The sequence below is a fragment of the Terrapene carolina genome, unplaced genomic scaffold (genome assembly GCF_002925995.2).
Source record: "Terrapene carolina triunguis isolate 2854851 unplaced genomic scaffold, T_m_triunguis-2.0 Scaffold96, whole genome shotgun sequence".
NCBI lineage: Eukaryota > Metazoa > Chordata > Testudines > Emydidae > Terrapene > Terrapene triunguis.
In genome coordinates, this window is record NW_020664447.1 from 74,783,118 (window position 1) to 74,797,037 (window position 13,920).

The 13,920-nt window shown below is 42.3% G+C and overlaps 1 protein-coding gene across 1 annotated transcript in view; it reads right to left on the minus strand.

Moving 5' to 3' along the window:
- The window catches only part of CLMN (calmin), a 96,542-nt gene that overhangs the window by 4,070 nt on the left and 78,552 nt on the right, over window positions 1-13,920 (minus strand). The window contains exons 5-10 of the mRNA XM_024219345.2: window positions 13,289-13,381; window positions 8,500-8,690; window positions 5,989-6,182; window positions 5,003-5,085; window positions 2,017-3,387; window positions 627-808 (exon numbers count right to left, since the gene is read on the minus strand). Coding sequence (XP_024075113.2) covers window positions 627-808; window positions 2,017-3,387; window positions 5,003-5,085; window positions 5,989-6,182; window positions 8,500-8,690; window positions 13,289-13,381 — 2,114 coding nt within the window. The remainder of the gene's footprint in view (window positions 1-626; window positions 809-2,016; window positions 3,388-5,002; window positions 5,086-5,988; window positions 6,183-8,499; window positions 8,691-13,288; window positions 13,382-13,920) is intronic.

Consider the following 13,920-nt stretch of genomic DNA (forward strand, 5'->3'; position numbering starts at 1 on the left):
GTGCACAAACCCCATTAGATTGAAGTGAGACTATATCCCCAAACTGTTACCATTTGTGCTCTGTTTTCTTTTTTGAACTTATTTTATCATGAAAGGTATTAGAATGGTGGTTAATGTATAGGAAGCTTGGAGAAACTGAGTTCATGGGATTCAGGAAGTGAATTTCTATTGAGTTTGTTGCAGCTCTGATTAAACTCTTCACCAAAATGGCAGAAATCCATTTTTGTTCAAATATATTCCCTTGCAACTAAACTAATATTCAAAAGAAACAGGAGTGAGAGTTAAATGAATGTTTCAATCATATATGTATAGAAATAATATGGGACATCAACCATTAAAGTAGTACAGCGGACACAGTGTCAGTGGTTATCTCTCCACTATAAGTACAACACAGTTGTGTGTTAAACATGTTTAGGAATTTGTTTGGCTTTGCACATATAGACAAATCCAGTTGTGTTATGACAACGTCACATTGTTATTGGTTCCCCCAATATGTTTGTGACTGTAACATAGAGAAGCCCAGTGGGAATAACATGTACTAGCTAAATGAGATTTGTTCAGAAACATACTACTGAAAAACAGTTTCACATCAAGGCATATTGAAGACTCCATAAAAGTTAAATTACCTGGAAAACTCCTGATAATCAATGATTTCTTCTTTTTGTTTATCAGGTAACTGTGTAGTCCCAGTTTCTGAAGTCTGAAAGTTTTCTGCTTGGATCACATTTTTCCTTTTTTCCTTCCTTTTACTGCTTATTTCTGATCTCAACATTGCTGACGATATATCCTCCAGCTGGTCTACCATGACCTGTTTTAAAAAGAGATTTTCCATTAGACAATGACAAAAATAATACAGCTTTGCCATGACCCAGCTTTCAGATGTCTAATGTCTAGTCTGCGCTCCATAGCAGTGAATTGCATTTAATGCATAAAGATCTCACTGAACAGGATACAAAATAATAGTGCTTCTTAGTAAGCAAGTTGTTGCTTAAAGGTTGAATTCGGCACATAGGGCTACATCATGCCACCAGTTCTTAAATAAAACTCCTCGTTTCTTTCAAAGTGGAATTTTGTATAAGAAATAATGGCACAACATGGCCCCTGGAAAGGATCACTTCAGATTTTTCTAACACATCTCTGATAAAAGCAAACAGCCTGTACTCTGTAGTAGTTTTAGTTCAGATAATCTATATAAGAGTCTGTCTACACATGAAAGTTCTAGCAGAATATGGTAAAGTGTGAATTTAAATTGCTGTAGTTATACCAGTGTAACTCCCCAGGTGAACACTCTCATTACAGAATAAAAATGCCCCTTTCCAGTTTATCTTATGTCATTTTGGAAGGGGTTTAAGCTAAACTGAAAAAAGACACACTCTTATTCTGGAATAAGTGTGTCCACATAGTGAATTAGACTGGTATATCACTTTAACTATACCAGTGTAATTATAACAGTATAGCTGGTACAAACCTTAACTTTACTTGTGTGATTAGTCCCATTCAAGTTAATATGACTACTTGTGTGAGGAAAGTTACTCAAGTGTGTGAGTGTTTGCAGGTGCAGGCCCTTAGATTTATACTCTTTAGGGCAGGAATTGTCTTCACTTGTATGTTTTGTATAGCAAGCATGCCGTTGGCCCTTAACAGCAACAGCTGTAATACCTAGGAGCCATCCCCATGACAGAAGGTTTATAAGCCAATATGATCACAATGTCAGCTACACAGACACATTAGACAGTTATTTTAAATGCTAGTGGTATCCCATGAAAAAGTCTCATTTGGGTAGTAGTATTAGGGCTCATATTATATTGCCTGCAGCTGTTATGAGAACAACATTATCACACATGAGCCAATTCTGACATTCCATCCAGCAGAGGGCAGTGGTAAACAATGTTTTGGGAGAATAGACATAGCATATTTAATACAATTATTCAAAAATCTTGTAGCGAAAAATTAAGGTGTTGGGGACAACTTATACAAGCAAGTAGATGGCTGAAATTTAAAAATCAAGATGAGTACCTCAGGATTTTCTGGATTTGTAGAATCTTGAGAGTTTGTGGATATGCTGCTGTCTTCCTTGAGTTCCATATTCTTTCCTATTTGGGCAGCCTGTACTTTTTCAGAGGAAGACTTAGTGGGACTGCCAGGATCCACTTTCTCCTCTTCCATGTCCTCCACAACCATTTCTGCTGGAGAGACACTCAGGTTGGTTTGCAGACCTGGGTCCAGAATGCCTCCTTCATTGTTTAGTACCAATGGCTCCCCTTCATGCAAATAATTCATTGATAGCTCACCACAGATTTTGCTGTTTTCTGAAACATAAGAGGCAGGACTAGGCTTAGCAAAAGCTTCCAAAACTGCTGATATGGGAACGTTGTAATGTGGGTAGTAGAAAAGATCATGGGGAATTACAGAAACTTTCAAAGAATTTGGTGACATTTTAGCTGAAGATCCATCTTCACTATGACTATCGAGATTCTCAGGAATTTTTGTAACTGGTGGGGTTGAATTTTCAGATTTGCAAAACAAAGATATTTCCATTTGACCTTTGAGACCAGAATCCTTGGATGAACAATTGGTATCTTGTACTGTCTGAAAAACAGGTGATTGTTTTGGATGTTCATACCCGTCTGGAAGTTTTTTAGATATTTCTTCATCTAGTAAACACAAAACATATTTACGTATATCCTCTTCTTTGGAAGCATTTTCCTGTAGAAAAGTTGAAGTTATGGGTTCAGTGTTTTCTACTAGATTTGTTGGTTCATTTGTATGTGCATCTGAAGTTTGAGATAATGGGCTCAAAGAACAACTATCCCCTGTTTTATTGACTAGTGAGTCCTTAATTTCATTGTTGCATTCGGGAGACATCTTTATAGTAAATTCTTCTTTAGAAGATGATTCTGAATCAACTGTGTCAACAGCATTTTTCTGATCAGGCAAAATAGTTGCTGAAAGATCATCATTCTGTTTTAGTTGATCATCAGATATGCTCCTCTCATTCTGAATCAGTTTATCACTAAGAACTTCCCAAGAGGAACTGGATTCAAAACTGACAGATCCTGTAATCTGCAAAGAGGTAGGCCTCTGAGGTTCTTCTGCAGACAACAAAACCAATGACTCTTCTGAGACTCTCTGTGAATTATCTGATAGTGGTTGATTCAATCTGTCATTAAGTTCTTCATCTGCAATTTCTGACTGGAGTTCCTCGGGCAAATCACGGACACAAACCTTTGTAGGAGGAGAGTGGCTCCTTTCATGGTTAACAGTGTACATACGTTCTCCATTTTCATTCAATATCAAGATCTTGCCCTCTTGTTCTGAAGATGCATCTTTGATTTGGACATATGTGGCTTCAATTGGGATTTTCTTATCAGGATCTGAAAAATCTTCCTGTAAAGGATGATATAGCATTAAACAGTAATTTACATATCACTTTACATTTTCAAATTGCTATAGAGTCATTAATCAACCCTTACATCATCCTTTGAACTAGTCAAGTAATGATTGTCCCATTTTGTAAGTCAGGAAACTGAATTAACGAGGTTAAACTGTACAAGGCCACACTGCAAGTCCCTGACACAGCCAGATTAGAATTAGAAGATTCCAGTTACGGTGACCAGATGTTCCGATTTTAAAGGGACAGTCCCGATTTTTGGGTCTTTATCTTATATAGACTCCTATTACCCCCCACCCCCGTCCCGATTTTTCACATTTGCTGTCTGGTCACCCTAATCCCAGTTCTCAATCATTAATTCAATTCACCTCTCCATACGGCCTTTTTGGGGATACCTGCTTTATTAAATACAGAAACTGGAGTAAAATAAACCCAAGAGTCCACTAACTCTACTGTAGATCATATTGATCTGCTAGTCTGATTTTTTTATTTACAATCTGAGCTCAGCAGCTTATCTGAAAAGTAGGAAGAAATTTGAGATTTTTTCTCACTCATAAAATACAATTAACGAACCGTAAAAATTGATGCTGTAAAACACAAGTAGCTTGAATAATGCAACTGGAGGCTTTATTAAACATAAATCTGAAGAAAACTAGTAGCAAAGTAACTTGAATGTGTAAGAGCTGTGTTTTTAATCTGCTACTTGAGGAAGAACAAGAAAACTATCATCCTGCTTCTCCTGGGGAACAAACATCCTTGGAATCGCCTTTTCATACCAAAAAGGTGTAATTTAAATTAGTGATGACCAACCTCAAGAGGTCTGAGGTTCAGATAAGCCCTGAAATGTCTGGCTGCTTATACAGATTTAAATGTGATCTCTCCAGTTCCTACTTCGCTCTCATTCTCTTCAGCTCTTTGAATGTCTCCTATCCTTTAATTTCCCTTCCTCTGTTCCACAACAAACTCCTCTATCAGAGCCCCAGAAGGCCCTCTTCATCCCCGACATGAAGTTTGCTTATCTACGAGCTCTTTCCCATAAATCCCAAACTGGCCCCTTATCAAAGGTAAGGACTGTAGTGAAATCCTGGCCCCATTTAAGTCAATTGAAGTTTTTTCCACTGACTTCAGTGAGACCATGATTTCACCTCTGCGGTCTTGAATCTGGTACTATGTCTTTTGAACAACACCACCAATCTGAGCTCAAATCTCATGAGATTTGAAGACAGAAACCAGTCCAACAAAGTCTGCCAAATTGTCTGAAATCTGGAGGTAGATTTTAGCACAAGGAGAAAGCCTATTAAGATTCAGGGATGAGAGAGGAGTGGGGTAGTACTTATTTGAATTGATCCTAACTTTTGTAAAACAGCTTTGGGTTTAATGTTTGGATTGAGTCTTATTTTCTCCAAAGCAGTTTAATGGCCCCAACTTAAAACCTAAGGTATTGGATCAGACAAACACAACAGGAATCACTAAAATATGATGTGGCTTTTAAACCACTTGGAATAAATTGTTTGTAATAATTATGAAGGTAAAAATGAGAACACATATCTGACTTCCTCAAGGATGCCATGACAAATTATGAAAATACTACTTTATGAAAGAAAAGCGTACCCCTTCTATCTCTTGGAAATGCTCCAGAAATTGTGCCACATACGTCATAATTGATTGTTCATCAGGTGACTCAACCATTATATCTATGGAGAAAAAACACAAAGCACTTGGCCCTTAAATACTGAAAGAGGACTTGCACAGAAATGGGCCTTCAGAAGCATATCCTACTTTTATGATTCAAGGTAGAAACATTCTTATGAAAACCCAGACTTCTTATTTTATTTTATTTTTGAGGAGAGAAGGCAGAATCCTCTTAATCACTGATGGAACCCAGAGGATCCCTCAGTCTCCTCCACCTTAATACCATTCCCCCACTCCCCAAACTCAAACAAGTCCTAGGTCAGGGTCCCCTCCTTAGGATATTCCATCATAGCCGGACAGTGCTGCTCTTTCACCAGTTAGTGGTTTCGTTGTGTGACAGGCAGTGATTTGTTTCCAGTGGGAAAGCCAGGGATATCCTATGGCTCTAAATGGGTACCACTTGCATGCCGCCATCTGCCCACTTGCCATCAATTGCAGGATCGAGGCCCAACTTCAATTTAGGCTTAAATCAGACAGAGTAGGGACAGGTATTACAGAAGAAGTTTCATTTACTCAAGTAGAAAAAAAATGTGAGGCAAGGAAAATTTAAAACTAAATTTAAAACAATTCAAAATTGGCAAAAAGGAAAAAAAGGAATTTTAGAATAAGCAAGGACGATTTTAAAAAAGGAACAGAGAGAAAATAACTGGAGCTAGCAAGACATATGCCTACCATCCACCTGATCATTTTGCTCATGTACTGGATCCCTTTATCCCACCCTTTGCTCATTTTGTCTTTTTAGATTGTAAGTACTTTGGGACAAAGACTGCTTTTGTACAGTACCCAGCACAATGGGGACCCGATACTGACTGAAGCTAATGGGAACTATTGCAATAAAAATAAAGAGTCATAAATTTTTAATTATTTGACAGATGCACCAAGGAAGGCTGCTGTGAATGTGTTACCTTCTGGCTCCAGAAGTCTAGGAACACCAAGATTATCTTGTGCTATGCTGAAAGCATCCTCTAAGTTTTCCCGAGCGGATTTCTCCAAAGCTTGCTTCATGTCTACCAAGTTGGAATCTATTGCTTTTATTATAGCTAAGAAAGCAAGGCCACTCCGCCAACTGCTGGCAAAATCTTGAACTGCAACACCATATCTAAATTAAAAAACCACCAACAACAAATATATACTGTAGAAATATATATTAAAAATAACAACCACCATCCCACAACAAAAGCAGTGCCACCATCTAAAACTCCTGAACTATAAGTAAAGTTGTCTGGCTATAGTCATTACAGGAGAGAGTTTCTTGGCTCTAGGACAGTAGGAAACGCTTTTATACAATATAAAGATTCACTGTAAGTTGAGCCAACAGTTTGGCTACCAACTGAGATCAACCTGCTTATAGGAAGTAGTTAACAAAAACAAAACCCACAAGTACTTAGCAACTGTATTTAACATTTACAAAACCAAACGTCTGAGTAATTACTGATTTTACTTTGCTATAGCGTTTTCATGCCATAGTATGGGAAAGGGGCCAACACATAAGCATGTTAAAACCTATCATAAATGAGTCACATTTTGTGTACACTTGGCATTAAATATAGAAATTTATGCCATGCAGGATACAAAAAAATCCACATTTGACAACTTTTGCATTTTTACAAGAACGAAAATGAAAGACAGAGTTTTGAAAGTTTCATTGTTTAAAACGCTACAACCAAGTTTTCACTATCCTGGTACTTTGTTTTTTCTTTCTATGGAAGCTATAAAATGATTCATTTCCCAACCATTGATTTCCTTCCAAACAGTATTTCTGAGTGGCACTGAAAACACGATGGCCTTGTTTATTGTTTCCTTATTGGTATTCAACAGTTATCAATCGTACTGGTCAGCGTCATAGTTCTAGAAATAGGATTTATTCATTAACTTGTTCTTTCTTTGCTGTCTGGATTGGCAGCAGCTGATCACGAAACAACAGGCCAAATTCATCCCTGGTTTTTCAATTCCACTGGAGTTTCACCAGGGATGGATGTGGTCCAATGGAGAAGATTTTTAGAAATGACCTTTTAATTTTGCATTTGCAATGTGGGCCCAAGTGTTCTCTTGTGAACAGCAAAGATTTGTACATGTCAATCCCTAATACATTAATTTGGGTAAGTGAATTTTGACCCATATGCCTCATATAAACTCTGGCTTTTTCTTTACCATTTCTTTATGATTCAATGGGACTATATGAAAAATCCAGAAGAGACCTCTGCACTACAACAATTTTACAGTAACTAATATTTTTGGCCTAAACTACTTGACAGTGTCCCTGTCAGTAATGTTTCATTTAAAATCATAACCTGGTTTTATTACAAAGTATCTTGAGATGCAAAGGTCAGATTAAGATGCAAGTTTCACCAAAGTTTAAGGGAGTTTTTAATCCAGTGTTCCCATTGGAGCCCACCTCTTGTTGCGTAACACATGAAATAGCAGTTCTTGTGCAAGGACAGGTCTGATTCTTTAGAATGAACAGAGCAATCCCAAAGAGGAAAACAACAACAACAATTATCTTAAATGCAATCAAAATATTTTGATGTTAATTATTAGCAGATTCAAATCCTTAATTTATATCTAATCTTTTGATTTACACAAAACACTCAATAGATTGCAAATACCTCAGGACAGGGGATGAGTCTGCATCTGTGTCTTGCATACTGCCAAGCATACTGATTGCAGTTAACATATAATGCACAATATTGTGAAATCAGTGGTGGATTAGCCACTGGGCCAACAGGGGCCCCGGCCAATTCAGGGCCCCCTCAAAAATGGGCGCTCTTGCACTCTGTTCCCTTCAGCGCTCCAGCTGGGGAGCAGGGTTAGGACTTGGGGGCTTGCCCCGCTCCGCCCCTCCCCGCCGCTCCAGCCAGGGACTGGGGTCAGGACACGGGGACTTGCCCCGCTCCATCCCCCCGCCCGGTGCTCCTGAGGGGATGCGGAGTCAGGACGCAGGGCTTGCCCTGCTCCGCTCACCTGGTGCTCCTGCCAGGGAGCAGCAGGAGCGTTGGGCAGGCAGAGCGGGGCAAGTCCCCGCACCCCAACCCTGCTTCCTGGCTGGAGCATGGGGGAGATGCAGGGGGACTGCAGATAGAAGGGGTGGGGAGGGACCCCCACTTGCTCTGGCTCAGGGCCCCATAACATCCTAATCCGCCCCTGAGTGAAATAAGGAAGATACAGGACCTGATTTTCTGCCAGTTTAAGTCAGTCAATTTAAACCACCTGAGGATCTCACCCAAAATATGCAAAAATATAAATTGCTCACTCTAAACTTGAACACACTAAAACAAGGAAGATCCTACAGCATGTGTTATTGTCATAGATTCCTCCCATGGACTACAGAGGGAAATTAGTTTCAACCTCAGAAACAAACCCATTCGCAGCTGGTAAAATGGAGACTCTTCTAAGCTACCAAAAGGAGGTTGGCTTACTTTCTGGTTTTCCTTTGAACCCAGGTTAAAAGGGCTCTGATTGCTTTTCGCTGATCCTTCACTGAAAGAGACATGCTTCTCTCTATATTAGGAGTGCTCGGATGAGATGTGTCCGAGTCAGCCCCGCTGGGCCCAGATGACAGGCTGGAAGAGGAGGAGTTCCTATTGAGGTTGCCTGTCAGTTCTTTAATCTGTGTTGAAAAAGGTAAAACACAAGGTATTTCAATTTGATACAGACATTCAATCATCCATAAATCCTGCTTTCAAGAAAAGTAACTCTTTTGTTTCCTCTGAAATTCAGTTAACAGTCTAATTATAGGTCTGTGCATTAAAGAATTCAGCAACAACTACACCAACCAGAATAGACCTAACTAGCAGCACCCTTGTTGGCAGTCTCAACAGAGATGTCAAGACTGATGGGCAAGGATACATGCAGTGTTGTTATAGCCATGTCGGTATTAGAGAGACAAAGTGGGTGAGGTAATATTTTTTATTTGAGCAACTTCTGTTGGCCCGAGAGACAAGCTTTCAAGATTATACAAAGCTCAGATCTGGCAAGGATATAGATATTAGTTTGCACTGGTTGAAAATTTTAGAACAAAAAAATTGTCCCGTGGGGAAATGGGTTTTAACTGAAATCAAAGGATAGATTTTGGTAGAATTTCCTGTTGAGAAAATCTAAATGAAATGCTAACCAGAGGGGATGGGTTACTTTGCCTTTTAATAACGAGTTTTTCGAGATGTGCTGTCCATATGCATAATAGTGCACTTCAGGTTGTGCATGTGCTCCATGTATCCAGAGCCAGAAATTTTTCCTCTAGCAGTGTTCATCTGGGCCACGCATGGTCTCCCCACACTCCACACCAAGGAGATAAAGGGGGCTGACAGACCGCTGCCATCTTAGTTCCCTCTCTACCACCAGTTCCAGGTAGAGGTTGACCAGGCAGTGGAGAAAGAGGGTGGGTAGTGCACTGCAAATGTCAAAGAACTCAAGCTGCTGCAAGGTGAGTAACCTTCAAGTGATTGTTCCTATGTGCAGTGCACAAAGAGTCTCTCTTTCAAGGAGGTGGGTGCCTGAAATCTTATGACACAACAGATTGCAGACTCAACTGCCCTGCCCAAAGTAGTATCAGAAACTGCTGCTTCCACCAGTGCATATTGTCTAGCAAAGGTGTGACCAGAACTCCAAGCTGCTGCTGTGTAGATGTCAGTAGTAGGGACATCTCTAAGGTAAACTACCCATGCTGCCTGAGCTCTTGTCGAATGTGCTCTCACATTGCTTTTGAGGGGGGATATTGTTCATCTCATAGCAGAGTAGGATGCATCCTGAGATCCACTATGACAGCCTCAGGGAGAAAATGGCCTCTTTTCATTTGTTCCACCAATGATACAGAGAGCCTAGGAGACTTTTGAAATGATTTTGTCCTTTGGAGGTAAAAGGCAAGAGTTCTAGGCATGTCCGTTGAGAGCCACACCACTTCTTCCCTGATAAAGTGAGGTTTAGGGTAAAACACCAGTAGGTGGATACTTTGGTTAAGATGAAAGTCCACCACCACCGCCTTCAGAAAGAACTTTGGATGCAGTCAGGGCCGGCTCTGGCTTTTTTGCTGCCCCAGGCAAAAAAGCCTCCCGCCGCGCCCCCCCCCCAGGGGAGGGCGGCGAGCCCCACCGGGGAGAGCGGAGCCCCGGCGGCCAGAGCGCCGGGGGGAGGGCGGCGAGCCCCACCGGGGCTCCGCTCTCCCCGGGGGCCAGAGGCTGCGCCGGTGGGAGGGCGGAGAGCCCAGCCGGGGCTCCGCTCTCCCCGGCGGCCAGAGGCTGCGCCGGGGGGAGGGCGGCGAGCCCGGCCGGGGCCCCGCTCTCGGGCCGGAGCGCCGCGCCGCCCCCCTCCAGGTGCCGCCCCAAGCACCAGCTTGGTGGGCTGGTGCCTGGAGCCGGCCCTGGATGCAGTCTCATGGATACCTCATCCTTGAGAAAAACTGTATTGGGAGGGGGGGTCTGCCAGGAGCGCCCCATATTCCGTAGCTCTTCTGGCCAATGTAATAGCAACTGAAAATGCTATCTTCATAGAGAGATGTAGCAGACATGAATCTAGAGGCTTGAATGGCAATTTAGTCAGGGATGATAAAACAAAGTTAAAGTTCCAGGCTGGCACAGGTTTAGCCACTAGAGGGAAGGCCTAAATCATACTCTTCAAGAAGTGGAAAATGACGGGGTGAGAAAAAACAGAATAGGTAACTACCGGTGGATGAAAGGTGCTGATGGCTGGCAGGTGTATTCTGGGGGAACTAATAGACAGCACCATGGATTTTAAGGACAGCAGGTAATCCAATAAATTCAGACTCTTAGCCTATAAGGGGAAACTCCTCATTGGTCATACCAAAACACAAATATTTTCCACTTTGCTTCATTACATTTCTGGTAGAGTCCTTCCTACTACTGCTCAGGATTGCCCGGACATCAGCCAAATAGGCTTTTCTAACTCCAACTTCCATCCAAACACCATGCCCTCAGATGAAGCATGACTGGGTTGATGCGGTAAATCCTTCCCTAATTCTCAGTTAAAAGGTGAAATATGCTGAAGATTCCTGACATATTGTCTGACGATCTCTAGGAACCCTTCAGGGGATATTGTGGAGATGGGCATCAGTCATAGTCCTTTCCAACTCGAGGATTTGGACTGCAGATCCAGTGGAGCTCTGGGTACCGAAGGAGGCGGCCACAACCTGCCTCAGCTAGTTGATGGTAGCAGTGCAAGTCTGGCTCAACTGCTACTCAAGGTCGGGGGTGAAGAGAGATACCATAGGGAGCTCAGTACCAGCTGAAGTCCCAGTACTTGGTGCTGGGCTCTGGAAAGCTGAGGGGATTCTGGTTCCAGGAATACCAAGAGATCATCTGGAGCCAAGAAACAAGCCAAAGTCGATGAAGTCATTTCTGTAACCCAAGTCACTGAGGCAGATGGCACCAGCAGCGCTGATTTTGTAGATTTTGGTGCCCAAGTTCCAACGCTGGTACTGGAAGGAGCTGAAGTCTTCCCTTCAAAGAAATCCCAGTACGGTCCTTCCCAGTACCAGACCGTCCCGCTCTGGAGCATGAAGCTCCAATTACTTGGTTTGGAATGTGGAGTTCTGCCTCTTCTCAGAGGGCTTGGAAGGGGATCCTTCCCTCTTGCTGTTGGGGAAGCCCCTATGTTTTTCCCTCCCATTTGTCTGTCCTGGCTCTGCTCTCCAGAGTCTGTCTGAGCCAAAAGAGGGGTGGAAGTCTTGGAACCACCCAGGACTGAAGAAGTGGGGCCTCTCCTACCTTCTTCAGGTCAATATACAGGCAATCTGTACGGTCAGAGGCTGTTCTCACCTCCAGGAGGAATCTTTAGAGTTTAGTCCTACTTGGGAACAACCTGGAGGTACTGTACCTGGATGGGATATGCGCTTCCTCCAGGCAGTAGAGACAGGTGTTGTGATGGTTTGTGACTTGGAAGGGCTTGTGGCACATATCGTAGTTTTAAAGCCAGGGATCTTTGGCATACTGCCCTGCAATCTGGTTCTCTTTGGATTGGGGGTGTGGGGGAGAGATACATCCTGGCTGGGGGGTTCCAAACTAGGGAACCAACGCCCCTAAAACTATCCTAAGTAACTATATTAAAGAGCAAACTAAACAGACTTTTTTTGAAGAAACTATTTACAGAGAGAACCTGAAGAAGTCAGCATGGACACAAACTCCATCTCAGATCACAAGAGGTGAGAAGGAACTAAGATGGCAGTACTCCAGCAGCCCCCTTTGTCCCTACATTGTAGAGCAGGAGGAGAGTGGGGGTGCATGTGTAGACCAGATGAATATGTCCAGTTCTGGGTGCTTGGAGCACATGCACAACCTGAAATGCACTACACAGAAAAATCACTCAAGCAGAACAAAGTGTTTCATTTCGGGTCAACATTAACTTTACCATCTGCCTTAGGCCTGGTCTACACTAAAAATTTAGATCAACAAAGCTACGTCACTCGGGTGTGAATCACAATGCTAAGTACTGCAGCTGTGTTGATCTAACCCCTGGTATAGACACAGCTAGGTCAATGGAAGAATGTTGACGTTGACCTAGTTACTGTCACTCAGAGAGGTGCAGTTCCTACAGTGACGAGGTATGCCATTGTAGCCCCCAATAGTGTAGACAAGTCCTTAGCAACTGTGTTGCTTCACTGTACTTGTAGTTCTAGGTCCCTCAACCCCCATTCTCCTCTCTGGGCCCCCTGGTTAGGCTACATCTTCTGTGATGCACCAGTTCCCCTCTGTAGCTTAGCTGCTGCAATGCATCCCACAATGCTCAGCCACAGGGGAGAGACCATGGTGCATCTTGGAAGATGAAGTCAGGCTCCTAGACTTGTAGATCACTACTACAAGTGATACCTCTAGATCAGGGTTGAGATACTAGGTATAAAACTGATGTAAGTTAGAGGACGATCAATCCCTCTGTGCTTTATTTCCGTCTTTATGGATAGGGGTCAGTACAGGTCTGTCGCATCTTACGCGCATTTAACATGCGCGATTTCAACTTTACGCGGTCGGCAAAAACAAAAAACAAAAAGAGAAAAACAACAGTTTTAATACTATACCTGTAGTGCGGGCGATTTCGCACGCCATTGAACTCAGTGGGGTTTTGGCTATACGCGGTTTTCGCTTTACGCGCTTACCGCGGAACGGAACCCCCGCGTAAGATGAGACAGACCTGTATTCTGCTGGAACTGAATGATTTTATAGACATAGTTCTCTTGTGATTACAGCATATAAATGGTTTTACCTGAAAAAACAGGATTATATTCCATATTAGTCCAAGTACCAGAGAAGAGTTTCCATCCACTATTTCTGCTGCATCAATGCTAACCAGTTTTACCTATAGAAAAGTAGGTTATAAGCTTAAGGGGATCTGTATATACGGATTACATAAGAAACACAGTTTAAATGTAGAAAATGCATCAGCTCAAACCCAGACATAGGACAGTCACAGAACCCTTCTACAACCCACGAAAGAGTCAGTTCTTGGAATGAGCTAACAAAAAATTGTCCTTGACTAGGTAACTTTTTTTTTTTTTTTTTTAAAAACCAGTCCATAAAGGCATCAGAAACTGCACACAGTCTCCAGAGCTGTTCTGGACACTCTTCAGAGCTGTCTATCCTAAAGTCATTACAAGGAAAATGACTGCAAAAGTTAGACATCAGAAGGAATATATATTTACTGGCCTACTCTTTTCTTTAAAGACCACTTGGGCTACCAGATTTCTCTCATCTGCAGGGAAGATGCTGTTTTTATACACTCCCTATTTCCCAGCAAGCTTTACCAGGAATTAGGGTTATACATATGGCTGCTCGGAGGGACTACAAGTCCCAGCCCTACCCTGTTTTCATGGATCTCAGAGAGAGATGAGAGCTTGG